Below are 14,418 nucleotides of genomic sequence, written 5' to 3' on the forward strand. Positions count from 1 at the left end.
AAGAAACTCATTGTTTATTAAAATACATATTAAAAACGTAATTCTGTCAGTTATAAAAAATGACACAAGTTATTTACTTAATAATTACGAAATTTCGTAAATAAATGTTTTTTTTTCACTGAAAACCATTTAGTGGCTATGTGCTAAGATTACCTTGTAAAACAACATTATTTTCACATTAATAAAATAATGGATTCTGAATTTACATGAATGACAAGTAAATGTACCTTGATTGACATCCCCTGCAATAATAATATTGATGCTTGGATAAGTAATTTGTGTCATAGTATATTAGGGGTTTATGGGTTTTTCCACAACTTTAACTTTGGGTTTTGCCTCCCATCAGTAAATTTGCAGGTGTTTGCCTACTTAATTGCACTCATAAAATTTATTACTTTCCAAGAAAATAAGTATTTTACTATTATTTATTTCGATTTATATGGATAAAAATGGCCTTTGGGACCAAATTCCATTTCGAATTACGAAATAACGAAAATTTCGATTTATAACGAACTTTTTGTATGAAAAATGATTTTTGGGGGTTAAAATTGACGAAAAATTCGAAAAACGGCGAAATTCGAATTATCGTTTTTCGAATTATCGAGGTTCTACTGTAGTGTGTTTTTTTCACACATGGCTATATGTGTGTATAAAGAGGCCTTCATGAAAGCTGGAGGGCTCCCGTTCTAGTTCATTAGAAACGGTTTCAGAATCATGTAAAGCCATTTTAAATTAAAAAACTTGGCAGTCATTCGGACAAGAAATTGTTAATAATGCCCATGCTTGATGTAGATATTGTTACTGACTTGCAAGTGAAGGACCGCGCCTTTTTCTCGACACATAGTTGCGAGCAGGTTCCAAGCGAACACACCGACTGTTCACATTCTGCCTCATCCGACATGTCTCCACAGTTATCCTCACCTAGTAAGAATATATTAAAAATAATATAATAAAAAAAAATTCAATATAATATACCCACCTGAGGCTCGTTTTCTCAGAATTGTCACATCGGGTAAAATGTTTGTTACACACCTTACGGGTAGTTTTAACAAACACTACATAAATAAAGCATAATATTAATTATAGCTAAATTGCAACCAACTCCTGGTTATAAGACCATCAGAAGCCAGTTCCAGCCTGAAGGGGGATATTATTACTCTTAATAAATAATCATCATGACATTACAAAACAATTGTTCCGTATCGACTATTTTAATGTTTAACAATTTCGATTGGATTGTCTCCATAATAATTAAAATAATTCCAATTAACAGCCAAATGAGTTATTCCATTTAAGCATTATTTTTATCTATTCCTGAATAATGCAGCAACCATAAAGTAAACTAAGAAATGTGTAATCCAGAGACGGCTTCACCTCCAGGAATAAGTCTACAATGTCATTTGTTTCGAGCTACTTTACTGCCTTGATCTCTTTTTATTAAAAAAAAATTGAAGGTCCTGCCCCATATTAGAAGTAACACTCTTCATTGAACATTATTTTGAAATATCTCCAGAAACACACCGCTCACAAAAACTCTATAAAAAAATATGCAATCATGGGGGTTAATTAAACCCATATTCATCGCATCGCTGAGCTGGCCATTGGTACAGGTTCTGAGGTTGGCCCAATTTTTTTTATAATATATATAATTGGTTAAAAAAACCTATGCATAATTCAATATTCCAGAAACGAAAGTGAATCATGTGACTCAATCTAATTATCATTCCATCATTCGCTCTCAGTCATCATCAGCGGAAGTGCAATAAAATGTGGGTGTAAAACGAAATTGAGAGACAATTACCATCGCAAGTTAGATTCTTCGAAATACAGTAGCTATTCGCACATTTGAATTGATCTGTAGCACACATCCCTTTTTGGTGACCTGAAATTTAAAAAAAAAAGCACCAATATAGATACACAAATAATGCATAGAATATAATATTATTTGTGGTTGTATTACAGCGGTGAAGACTGCCTGTTATAAATGATTAGTAAACGAAAATACTAACATACTAAGACGTGAATCAGAAGCGTAAGTATGACTGACAAAGTTTAGTGTGCATTATTTATGGTCGAATCTCTACAGTCTACCTCCACCCTTCGCCACTGTTGTGTTATATACCTACCAAAGTTTTCTAAACTACTGTCCCCTTTCTCCCAATTCTCAGTAAGACATAAATGATACAAAATTTGAATGTAGCAGCTATTTTTATTTAATTTTTCTAATAATTAATTCTACAGATGCTTTGACTGTGACCCGCTGCCATATCGGCTTTTCTTATTTTACTGAGGATCCGATCCATTGTTCAGGCCCTCCCTCCAATTCTCTTAAAAAACTTTTCCAAGCTCTTCCATCTTCTCTAATGCCATGGTGCATTTGAGCTCCTCAACATTCTCAATGACATCTACGAGTCGTAGCTCTATTTTGTGTCGTTCTACTCCTCCTAAATATCACATCCAACACAGAGCTGTGAAACACTTCTCACCATGAGGACATCAAATCTTTTGCACATGGTGTGGCCCGATCTTAGTCATAATAGCAGTTTGGGCTCATGTCTGCTCAGAGGCGACTCAACAAACCAGGGCACAGCCATGGGGAAAGTAATATGGACTTACTCCATTACCTTGTCTAGGAATACTATATGGTGGGAGAAACAACTATTTAAAATGCTATGTTTGTTTTTATACAATCAGAATAAATCACTATTTAAAAGCACATAAAGGATCCATACTGGTGAAAACCCAGATAAATGTGATGTGTTATGTTGTTTCCATTAAAAATATATCATATCATATCCGACCATGTCCGAACCTAATAGGATCATATGGGCCTCCACAGAGTAGAAGTTTGTGTTAACAGATTTTGTTTTTTTTTTTACGAGAAATGGATGTCAGCCAGTTGTTCAACCTATTAGGCCCATACCCTGACTCACACACAAATTTAAAAACAATATGTGTACTTGCCAGACCCAGGATTCGAACCTGGCACCCACAGCGTTATAGTCCAACGCTTAAGCCGCGCGGCCACCGTGGGTGTATGACATTACACCCACTACCAAAAATATATTATTACACCAAAACAAAACAAAAAATTGTAGGTGAAGCTGAGACGTATAGTATGTTTGTATAAATATTTGTAATTATTTCATATTTCACTACAACGTGGTGCGGTGCTGGTGATTTTTATATTTCAAATGGGATTATTGGATCAAATACTTACAAATTTCTAACGTTGTAATTTCAATAATAATTATAGATGAAAGAAAAATAACAATTTACATTATTTACGTTTTATAAATTTTCATGGTTAAATTATTTTTTACAGTGGTTAAAAAGTAAAGATTAAATGACCATTTAATGAGTATTTGTGCACTATATAGTGTATTATGATGATATTATTTGAAAATTCAGTCAAATGTGTAATTGAATTTAAAAAAAAAAAACTTACAATTGACGCCCTCATCTGAACCATCTCCACAATCGTCGGTCCCATCACACCAATTTTGAGTCGGGATGCATTTGTGATTGGTACACCTGAAATTATAAAAAAAATCAATCAAGTTTTGGTACCCTTTAATACTTGAAATTAAGTAAAATAACTAATTTTCTCTAAATCACTTAATTTTTAATCACCCGTTGACTCAAAAAAGTCTGCTCCGTTTAACCGCAAGCAAAATAATCATTAGTGTAAATGAAAGTTGAAAATGACAATAGAATTTTTTAACCTGTAAGTGGTAGGATTGCAAACGAGTCTGGCGCACATTCCAGATTCTTCATCGGCGTTGTCCCCGCAATCATCCTGTCCATCGCAGCGCCAGCTGTCGGGAATGCAACGGCCGGGCGTAGCGGCGCACGCAAACAGACCGTGACTGCACGACGTCACACAGTCTGTCTCGTCCGAACCGTCAGCGCAGTCCATGTCGCCATCGCATTTCCATTCTCTACAAAATAAATTATACATTCATAAAATTTGATCTGAATTTTTTTATTTGAAAATCTGACGCTTTACATGGTTTTATACATCTTCTTTATCATGTGTACAGAGGTGTTCACTTTTTGCATTCCGGTCAAGAATTTGTACACTGAATTTATATAGTAGAAAAAATAACATACCCGAGTATACAGTATTGTGGATTCTTGCACTGGAACTCTTCTTTGGCGCAAGTGGTATTGCAGTTCAGTTCGTCACTTCTGTCCATGCAGTTGTATTCGCCGTCACACTTGTGAGAGCCTCTGATGCAGCGACCGTCCATGCACCTGTAATAAGCGTTTCACTTAACATGACTCACTTCACTCTTGATTGATTTAGAGATTGATTAAATTCAGTCAAAGCACACTTGAATGCATAGCGACCTCAGTATTGGGTAATTGCTCGTTAGCCATTTTCAGTCATAAAAAATACTGATACTTTACATCCAAAGGTTCGGTCCCGTGATACGCCTAATTAAGACTGGGTGTGGTGTGGGGCGACTATGGTTTGATGGGGCCATTAACTCCAATGGACATTGATATCTTCTACTTAAGTGAGTGAGAGATGGACAGACATTCTTTTAGAACTTCTTAAAAAAGAGTCCAACCCACATCGTAGACAGCTCACCATAATTTTTTTACAATAAATTATTGTTTACTTTTATACTTGTTCGTTTCTTCTTTAATCTAAATGTCATGTTGTGAATGTCTTGAATTCATAATATTTGTCATGTCTATGAGTTATCAAATTTTAATGTTTGAATTAGGAGGCGGAGTTAATAGAGCGACCGCCTCTGAAACTGTGGTCTCGGGTTATATCCTGTAATTGACAAAAAAATAGCTGGCAGTTCACTTTAATGTATATACTCGTGTGATATTTACCTAAACTCACTCTCGGAGCAATTCCTTGGCATGCAATGTTCCTCATCACTGTTGTCACCGCAATCATTATCATAATCGCAGTGCCATCTTCCAGGAATGCATCTGAAATTATTCAATCATATTAAATGCATACGTGTGCCTGTCAATGAGAAATTTCTGATAAAATTGTCTAGAGATCAACGCTAGTATGAAGTGCATTTCGATGTCTGAATAAAATATTCATTAGTGACCTTCCACGATCTCTGAAGTGTAATGTGGTCTTCCTGTCCAGTGCGAAACATGAATCTTAAATTTAAAAACTAAGAGTTATACCCCATTTACATGTGTATGGATTCACTGCTGACAGTACAAATTATCACGGCCATAACAAAAAAATACACGTGTAAAAACGTATTAACGTGCAAATTGCAAGATTGCATGCATGGATTAAAGAAGTTCGGAAGCTTCTGAATTTTCACACGACAATTGGACTGTGCGATATCTGCGCCTGTGCAGTAAAACGATAGTGGTGCACCTGCCAGTAAAAAAAACACGAAATACACTGCGCATACTCTTTTGAGGTTAACCGATTTTCACGACCTGTCAAATAGTACCATAAAATGACAAATTCACGTCTCGCTTACTCTCGAAGAATGAAATCGGCATGACAGTCAGTACTTTTACATGTAAACAGTTATTATCGCGATAGTTTAAAATACACAATATTGGTGTACACACGTGTACAGGCGCTATAACACTACGCAGTATGGAGATGCATGTTGGGCATAACACACAGGGATTAAAAAATAAATAAATGGGTAAGGAAGCAAAAATAAATACGGAGTTAATATAATTCACAATACAACATACAACAGAATGTTGAACAACAAAAATTGACAATGTGAGAATGCGGCATTACATGGAATTCTATTAACTATATACATAGAAACTAAACGATGTAACGTACAATGTGTATTAAAAAATATATATATATATAGTTTGGTATACCTCGGAAACATAATAAAAATATTTGTACCAAGCCTACAGTCCCTGATTAATATGCTTTACTAATTCAACGACCGGTGTAATACTAACACTGAAAATTTCGTAACTGTCCTGTTGATATTAGCGATTATTTTTTGTTTATTAATTTCATTGTGCATTAATTTTATACTCACTTGTTGTTATCGCACTTGAAGTAGGTAGGTTCGCACGTGTGTGTTCTGGGTTCACCCTTTGAACAGGATTCCGGTTCATCCTCCCCGCCCTGACAGTCAGGGTCTCCGTCACAGCTCCACGCCGCTGGTATACATCTACCGGTCGCGCATCTGATAACATGAATATACAACGGTCAACATATTTCCAAATTTTAACACTCTTTAAAAATGGGCAAGTTAGTATGATAGAGAGGATATTGGCCTCCCACCATGTTAAAGAGTAATGATATCTGTTTGTTCAATCTCTACTTAGAAGAATAAGAAAAGAAAGTGGGCATTGGATTCAAATGTGGGTAATTTATAAAGACAGATGATAAAACATCTGCTAGTTAGAGCCTAAATATAAAGTGAAGCTGACAAAAACGATTCATGGACCACTGTTAAAATTAGTCGAATTAGTATTCACTGCTATACATGAATCTGCAATTCATATCACATCACTCATAAATCTCAAGTATTTCAACACAATTTTAGATTCACTCAAGCCATAAATTATTATTTTTATGCCCAATGAGGCTCTGTGCTCATGAAGACACTTTTGCAAACGAAGATCGTATAGGTCCTGCGTTCAGTTTGGGCTCACTTGCATCATAGCAATATGAAATATCATTGGTTAAAAACTGGTCCATACTAATCAACCGACACCCTATTGGCTGCATACCACCTAGCATTAATATACCGACCAATGAATGACCCTGATTGTTTTACAAACTGTCAGAAATTGTGTAAGTACGCCTCCAACATAAGCAAATTTAGTTTAAAGCCTATCGTATATGGTAAATGAATGGTTATTCCCAATTCATGAAGTTGCGGAATCTATTAGTTTAATGTTTAAATTGCATAATATGACGGTGCGCGACGATGATGATTGAAAGTACGGGACAGGCTATTCTAAAATGATTGGGTTAGGTTATTAATTTTATATTAACAATCATAAATATGTTAAATGCACAAAGTGTCTATCGTATCGAAAACTGAAAACAAAAATGGTGGATATAAACAATCCGTCAACTTACAAAATGTTAATTTCGCTATGGCTACCAAATCAATCACACTAAAAATATTTTAATACTAAACTTTCATAAAGCTCCCATTTGTTGCACTCAAACTCTTTGATTCCATTCTAACCGTGCTTGTCACAAGAGGGGTTAAATATAATAAGGATAACATATAGATTTACAAACCTGAAGTAATCGGAGGGGCACTCTCTTTCGGAACAGTTTTCTGTTTCGTCAGATTTGTCACCGCAGTCGTCATCCATATCGCACACCCACACTTTCGGAACACATTTTCCATTGCTGCACATGAACTGAAATATTAATAGAAAACAATTTTAATATAAAATAAATATTTGCTTGTACTCTATACTATACTGTCTATATTTCATTGTTTTGACAGCTGCCACTTGTACTTTTCGATTCCGCCACTAAATGGCCGAATTCGGCAGTTTATGGTTAAGAGGCACTTAAGGCCACATAAGTATGATGAATCAACTGGCCCTCAAAACTCACCATGATATTTCTGGCATCTGGCTTAGTAACTGAGCATGATCGTTAAACAATGAGGACACTTATTCCTCAATGTGACGATATTACGGTCATGCTTGAATCACAAATGCATTGACGAAGGCTTTAAAAGGAACCGCTAGATAAAGGCAGAAAAAAGCTATACCTGATTCGGTGGACATGTTTTGACAGGGCAGTCTTTCTCATCGTCACCGAATGGACAGTCTTCAGTCAAATCGCACCGCCTCACGGATGAAATACAGCGATCGCTTATCGTACCATTACCTTTGCACTTCACTTGCGATGACAGGCATGTAAACTGAAATAATAACAAAATTTCCATAAAATACATTGCAATAAATTACAATACATTCAATCTATTCACAACTCGCCTCCAACGGACAAGAGTCACAGCATTCTCCATAATAGTTAACTTTGCAAGAGTAGTGCTCTTAAAAGCTAGTGAATTAGAGCTCCGTAATAGTGTTAAGAAATAAGATTACTTTATCGCAATCGTGTTCATCGGAGCTGTCGCCGCAGTTGTCCTCGCCGTTGCAGAGGTGCGCGGGATGAATGCAAATGCCGTTGGCGCATTGGTACTGCCCCGGGAAGCAGTTGAACTTATCGCACGTCGTTGGCTCATCTGAACCGTCCCCGCAATCATCCTGAAGACAAATGTATCATACAATTTTGTAATTTACAATATGAATGAATTGTAAAGATAGAAAATTAGGCAAAACCCGGGTCGCAAAAAATGACTCAAATGGAATAGTACAAAACTTAAATCCATTAGAATAGAAAATTGGTTTTGAATTGTTTGCATTCACATTGTAAATAAAACAAGCGGTACTAGGGTACAATAAAATCTTACTAATCCGGCACGTCCAGTAGTCTGATACTATCTGAGATAGGACGAGGCAGGTGGTCGTGTCTTGCGACCATAGAAAACATTTTTGGTAACATTATAAATATGCATAAAATTTCATATTTAATAAATACAAAGTAGCTTAAATGAAATCACAAATATGTATGTACATTTTCATGTTTTTCATTTTGCAGTTTTCATACATTCCAGTAATCCGGCATCACAAGGTTTTATTTGGTGTCCAATTAGTGAGATTCCACTATACTTAGGAGCTTGTGGTTTATCGACTTATTTTGTTTCAAAACAATTTTTCTTGAGAATTCTCTTGAGATTGGTTTATTGATTAATCAAGCTCTCGGGAATTCCCGAAAAATATCTTTATTTCTTCATTTAACTCAAACGGCCACGGCAGTTTTATTTTGTGTTTCTAATTCCCTTTGAAATTTATCTTTACTTATTTTCTCCTCGTAACAGTTTCTCAAATTTTCGAGATTGTCACTGAAAATTTCTTGTTAAATGAGAATGATGAAATTTCTGAAAATTTATTTCTCGAGATCAGAGAATTATCTTTTCTCATTATTTCTCAAGAATTCTCGATTCCAACCTCTGATTGTTCTCAAGGTATCCTCTTATGACAGTAGATTCCCAAACCGAATAGGCAAAATTACAATATGCTTACATCATTTTCTGATCACCGAGAGAAGCATCGAAGCGTTGTACTAAAACGGCATAGTAGGTAAAAGTTAGGCTTGACAGTAAGTAGTTAATATTCTAAGATACTGTCTTATATGATTTAGAAATTGCATAATCTCGAAGTATTGTAATTAGAACTGACCTGTGTGTCGCATCTCCACCAAAAGGGAATACATTTGAGGATATTGGCGCAGACAAAGTGAGCAGTGGTGCAATTGGGTTTGCAGGATCTGCCGTCATCATCAAGGATGAAGTTCTCAGGGCAGGCGCATCGAGCCCCCGTGCCCTCCGATCCAGGAGTCAACAAGCACAGGCCGGAACAGTTCAACGCCGCACAGCGGAGGCTGCGGTCTACAAGCAGAATGAAAAAAATTATTAGATTGAATATAAGAATGCTTTTTTATCTCTTTCCTTCATTTCATACCTGTAAAACCAACAGTTAAGTAAGTACCTGATACATCAATTTTGTAATTTATCCTCTATACCTTATTATCTGTATCAACTATTAGTGGAAAAGGTGGATGTAAAACAGAAATAAGAAGGTAGAGGATCAAGACGGTGGAGTGTCTTCGTCGAGCAGAAAATTATTGGATTTCAGGGTGGTCAGATCCTCAGTCACGAGGCAATAAAGGCCTTACAATGTGTTATCCAGATAGGGGGTACCCTGAGATTTTACAAAACGGTTCAAGGATTCTTTCGAAGGAGTACTTAGTTAAATAAATAGCTAAAAAAAGATCAATGAATACAAAAGGAGGGACGAGCAGGAATTATACTTAGCAATAATCAACAGGTGATTAAAAATTACTCACTGGGCACTGGCCTCTGCCTGAAGGGATGATAAATCCTAATATCCATGGGCTTGTGCACCAGCTTGACCATAGTCTTGCAGGAAGTGCCGTTGGGCCATGCTGTCAGAGTGGTGCCGCCGGTGCCATTGTCGTGCCGCATGGCAACAACGTGGCGGTCACATCTCTCGATGGTCTTGGTTTCCCAGTCACTCCAGTAGATGTAGCCTTCCCACGCCGCTATTGCAAATATGTGGTGCAGGTTTATATGTTGGTTCCTGGCTGAAATTCATAAAAAAATATTGAAAATTATCGAATATCAAACACCGTCTTTGTAGTCTGATACAAAAAGCTCAATGTTAACAATGCAGCTTTTAAATCTTAAGCAACAGGTTGTTGAAATTTCTCGGAATTATCTTTCAGTGGTCTGCCACGTGGCGCAGTTACATCAATTTGGCATAGAATAAATAATCACCATAGCACAAGGCCATCTTTAAAATTTGCCATCTGCATTTGCCGATATAGCCTTCTGTGGTGTCCCTATAAAAATAGCTGAAGAAAGTTCCAGTTTGACGTAAGTACCATTTTTGTATGGATAGAATATAAAAGCACTGTCTCATTTCAGAGTTTGAAGAAAAATTAGAGATTCCTGAGGTCTTTTTTATGTCTCACTGTCCTATGTTTAGGCTACATTTCTGTAGAAAAAGGTTTTCTTAAACATCTTTCGTTTACTGAGCTTGCCTATTCCCTTGTAGGTATCCATGTACGGATGGATGCTAACGACAATCCCTTTTACTCAATTCAGAAAAATATAACGGAACACGTATAACGGATGTTAAAATAATATGTGGCATACCTCTATTGTACAAAAAGCGCACATTCTTTCCGTCCAGATCGGCCACTGCCACGTAGTCTTCTTTAGCGTCGGCAAAGTACAGCTCGCGACTCTCATGCGATATGGAGAGAGCGTTCGGCCAACCCAACGAGGAGTTGATTATCACATGGGGATTGGAACCGTCCATTCCGGCCCTGCCGATGTGCGGGTGGTCGCCCCAGTCAGACCAGTACATCATGCTGAATAGATGATTAGACACAGTGAGTAAAATACTAAAAATAAATAATGGGAATTTGTTTACAAATATTTTTGTTAAACACAGTTACTGCACTTTCAATTGGCATTACGAATGGCGAACAAATAATTGATTCTCCTGATTTTTAAGACAGTAGTTATCAGGCACACACAGTCAATACTACAAAAAATGGGCGAGTTCTGATTTAAGAGGGCCCCGACAAATTGATTAAGAACAATATAGTAGGGGCATAGACAATACATTCCTGATGCAATCTGAATGTGAAATCATGTAATGTATTGACAAAGATGCAAAAAAAACATTGGAGACTTTTTTTCAATGTACTGATTTAACAGACAGCAAACAAAATGATGAAGTGTAGTTACGTATTATGGAGTTATGTATTAGTTACCCATGTTTAGGGTCCAAAGCAATAGCTCTAGGTTCCTGCAGATCTTTGTTGATCAGGACTTTCCGGTGTCTTCCGTCAAGCCTGGAGACTTCGATGGTATCGATACCCTTGTCACACCAGTACAGATTCCTTCCCACCCAATCCACGGCCAGACCATCAGGGTTTTGTAACGTCGACGAATGGAGAACCTGTAGTAATTAAAATTAAACAAATTAATATGACAATACTTAATGGAAATTGAGTAAAACTCAATATTTTATAGGTAGCGACCCGCATTTTGCCTTTGATGTCTTCACGTTATATGCATATAACCAGTGCTATTTTTCGGCAGGAAGGTTCCTTTACGAGAAAAAGATTATTTTATATCAAGTAACAATTGTGACAATCTCTAACCTGATGTTTAGCGTTGGCTGAAGCGCCTCCCGCGTTGGTTGTATTCATATCACAAAGCCTCATAATATTAGATCCTAGGCGGGTGACGTCTGACCAATAGATGCACTGCCCGGCCCAATCAAAGTCCAAAGCCACAGCGTTAGTAAGGTGATTGGCCAACAGGTTCGCCTCTTCGTTGGCCAGGTTCATCGTTCTCACATAGTATCGGTTTGAAAAGATCAATGATGCTGGGGTTCCTGAAAAAATATAAATAACAAAATAAGTTTTGATACGTACAAAGAGGGATTTGACATTGTCACTAAAATAGCACCCGCAGTAGATTGACTGTGAATAGTCACCACTCATTTAATGCTGCAGCTGGATCAAATTCATTTGTAATTTTTTCGATGTGTGTTTCTTGAATCAAATCATATGAAAGTTGAACAATCACACCTCACAAAAAAGTCTAAGCAATCAACATTGTTGATAGGAGAAAAAATTTTGATAATGATGCCGCATGTTTGTCGCTTTCAGCTGGAGTTGCAGTCTTCTGTCATTTCCCACTGTCAAATGGACAAAATAACAATGCCCGGCGAACATAATAATATCTTTTCGTAAACTGGAATCATTCTACGGTGGCAAAAGCCATTCGTAGTTATAGAGGTATTGTTTGCTAGGCATTGTAGCAAGTAATACCAATACATCTGTGAATCGTGTATGGTGCCACTATGGAATGATTCAAGTACCTATACAAGAGATTGAGACATAACTGTAGATCGATATATCTCTAATTTGCAATTAATTTTTATTTGACAATATGACTGCTTCATCAGCTTTGTATTAGTATCATTTTAATTCTATGGAATATATCTAGCCTGTGTGCGAGATCGGCAAAAGTATTTTGTTGGTTTTTTTGAGTTTAGGTCGAGTCGATTCTCTGTATGTCTAAAAAACCCAAACCCTCTAAATGAGTATTGTTAAAAATAAAATACTGTGTTCACTTACTGCTGTTGGCGTGACAGTTGACTTTATCGGGAGATAGAATAAATCCATCATGGCAAGAGCACACAAAGCTTCCCTGTGTATTTCTGAAATGAAAGTACAGAACAGTGTTACCATATAACTAGGGAATCCAATCCCGAGCCAAAATTCTGATCCCGGGATTTGGGGATTACGATTTGACAATCCCGGGATTGGCATTTTTTTCCATTGTTTATATAATTTTTTTATATTCACATATAACATTGATAAAATCGGTCAAAAATAAATCTAGTATAATTTATACTATTTAAGACATTTATTGTATTATATTGTATATCTACGTTCAATCTTGGAAATACATAAGTTTAATGTAGTAAATAATATTGTAATATAAATAATAATGTGAATTTAATATGAGATTGCTGTTTCTGATAGTAAAGACTTAATGAATGGATTAGCGAGATTTAAAATAGTAAAGCAAATAATCATGGCGTACTTATGGCCTTTCCGCTTCATACATCTAATTAGTCAGCCAAATATGAAACTGCCGTAAAACGTATGAGATCATGGTGGAATTACTTTGTTAAAAGTGCGAAGCATTGTTTTTTTCAATCTTTCTCATTTTTAATAATTTATGTGAAAAAATAAAATAAATCGGCAACTTACACATGGGAATAATCAAACTTCATTCAAACTCAGTTTATTTCTAATGTAGCTATTTTTTATTATAAGTATTTTTTCTGTTATATTTTTGCTTTTATTTTATGTTCCATAAAAATTAATAAAAAAATCAATCCCGAAATCCCGGGATTATGTTTATCAATCCCGGGATTCATAGGTATCGAAAATAGCTCGGGATCCCGGGATTGGAATCCCTACATATAACAAATATAATGCAAAATAACTGCCTACTAGAGAATTTCAAATCATTTGGAAAAACTACAAAACATTGTTAATATAATAATATGTATATTTACATGATGACTTGCTAAATATAAATGGAACTGAAGCACTATGGGTCTTATGCATAGTAATATTGATGTAAATAAATGGCCCAACATGAAATGGGAATGCACCATTAACTTAAGTATGGCTATTTATTTTATGAGCCTATGTCACAAAGCAAACACAATGCTACACCGGTCAAAAGTTGTGTAACAGTTGTGTCGGAATGCGCACGAAGTCACAACCATCAAGACTTTGAACATGTTTTCCGGGACTGCCCGCTGATGACGACCAAACAGAGCTGTTTCCCAGGATCCATTCAGACACGAACCCAATTGGCCATGCCGACTTGATATCAATGAAGGCTGACTATGGAGTATTTGAATATGCTGTGTCGTATGAAGGACGGAATATTTCCGATCCCTCCTTAGATTCAACATTTTCAACTAATGACTCCTCTGCTGCTTCGGCAGAGTTTCAGTCTCAGGTACAGACTAAAGATAAATAACAGCAGAGCAAGTCAAGATTCTTTTTTTATTTTCTGAACTCTTTCTTTGTGCATGGTTGTTATGCGACTTCGTCTCAGGACATTGGCACTAAAATCTTTTCATTCGGACATGTTTATAGCGTCATGGAAAGCGGCTGTACACAAATCGCGGCCACATATACATTATGGATGGAGATGTTAATAGTCTTCATTTACGTTTTTAACATAATTTATTTCGAGTTTACTGACAATTTGG

At 36.3% G+C, this 14,418-nt stretch overlaps 1 protein-coding gene across 1 annotated transcript in view; it reads right to left on the bottom strand.

The window, feature by feature from the left end:
• LRP1 (LDL receptor protein 1) overlaps positions 1-14,418 on the bottom strand; it is a 221,064-nt gene that overhangs the window by 54,581 nt on the left and 152,065 nt on the right. Inside the window, exons 60-75 of the mRNA XM_085960995.1 lie at positions 12,755-12,837; positions 11,771-12,006; positions 11,378-11,565; positions 10,752-10,969; positions 9,920-10,177; positions 9,253-9,461; positions 8,056-8,217; positions 7,719-7,871; positions 7,232-7,356; positions 6,009-6,158; positions 4,852-4,953; positions 4,114-4,257; positions 3,726-3,941; positions 3,449-3,534; positions 1,802-1,882; positions 807-921 (exon numbers count right to left, since the gene is read on the bottom strand). Coding sequence (XP_085817121.1) covers positions 807-921; positions 1,802-1,882; positions 3,449-3,534; positions 3,726-3,941; positions 4,114-4,257; positions 4,852-4,953; positions 6,009-6,158; positions 7,232-7,356; positions 7,719-7,871; positions 8,056-8,217; positions 9,253-9,461; positions 9,920-10,177; positions 10,752-10,969; positions 11,378-11,565; positions 11,771-12,006; positions 12,755-12,837 — 2,526 coding nt within the window. The remainder of the gene's footprint in view (positions 1-806; positions 922-1,801; positions 1,883-3,448; positions 3,535-3,725; positions 3,942-4,113; positions 4,258-4,851; positions 4,954-6,008; positions 6,159-7,231; positions 7,357-7,718; positions 7,872-8,055; positions 8,218-9,252; positions 9,462-9,919; positions 10,178-10,751; positions 10,970-11,377; positions 11,566-11,770; positions 12,007-12,754; positions 12,838-14,418) is intronic.

This window comes from Rhyacophila brunnea, unplaced genomic scaffold (assembly GCF_057557595.1).
Source record: "Rhyacophila brunnea isolate RB1 unplaced genomic scaffold, BYU_Rbru_1.0 scaffold_12, whole genome shotgun sequence".
Classification (NCBI taxonomy): Eukaryota; Metazoa; Arthropoda; class Insecta; order Trichoptera; family Rhyacophilidae; genus Rhyacophila; species Rhyacophila brunnea.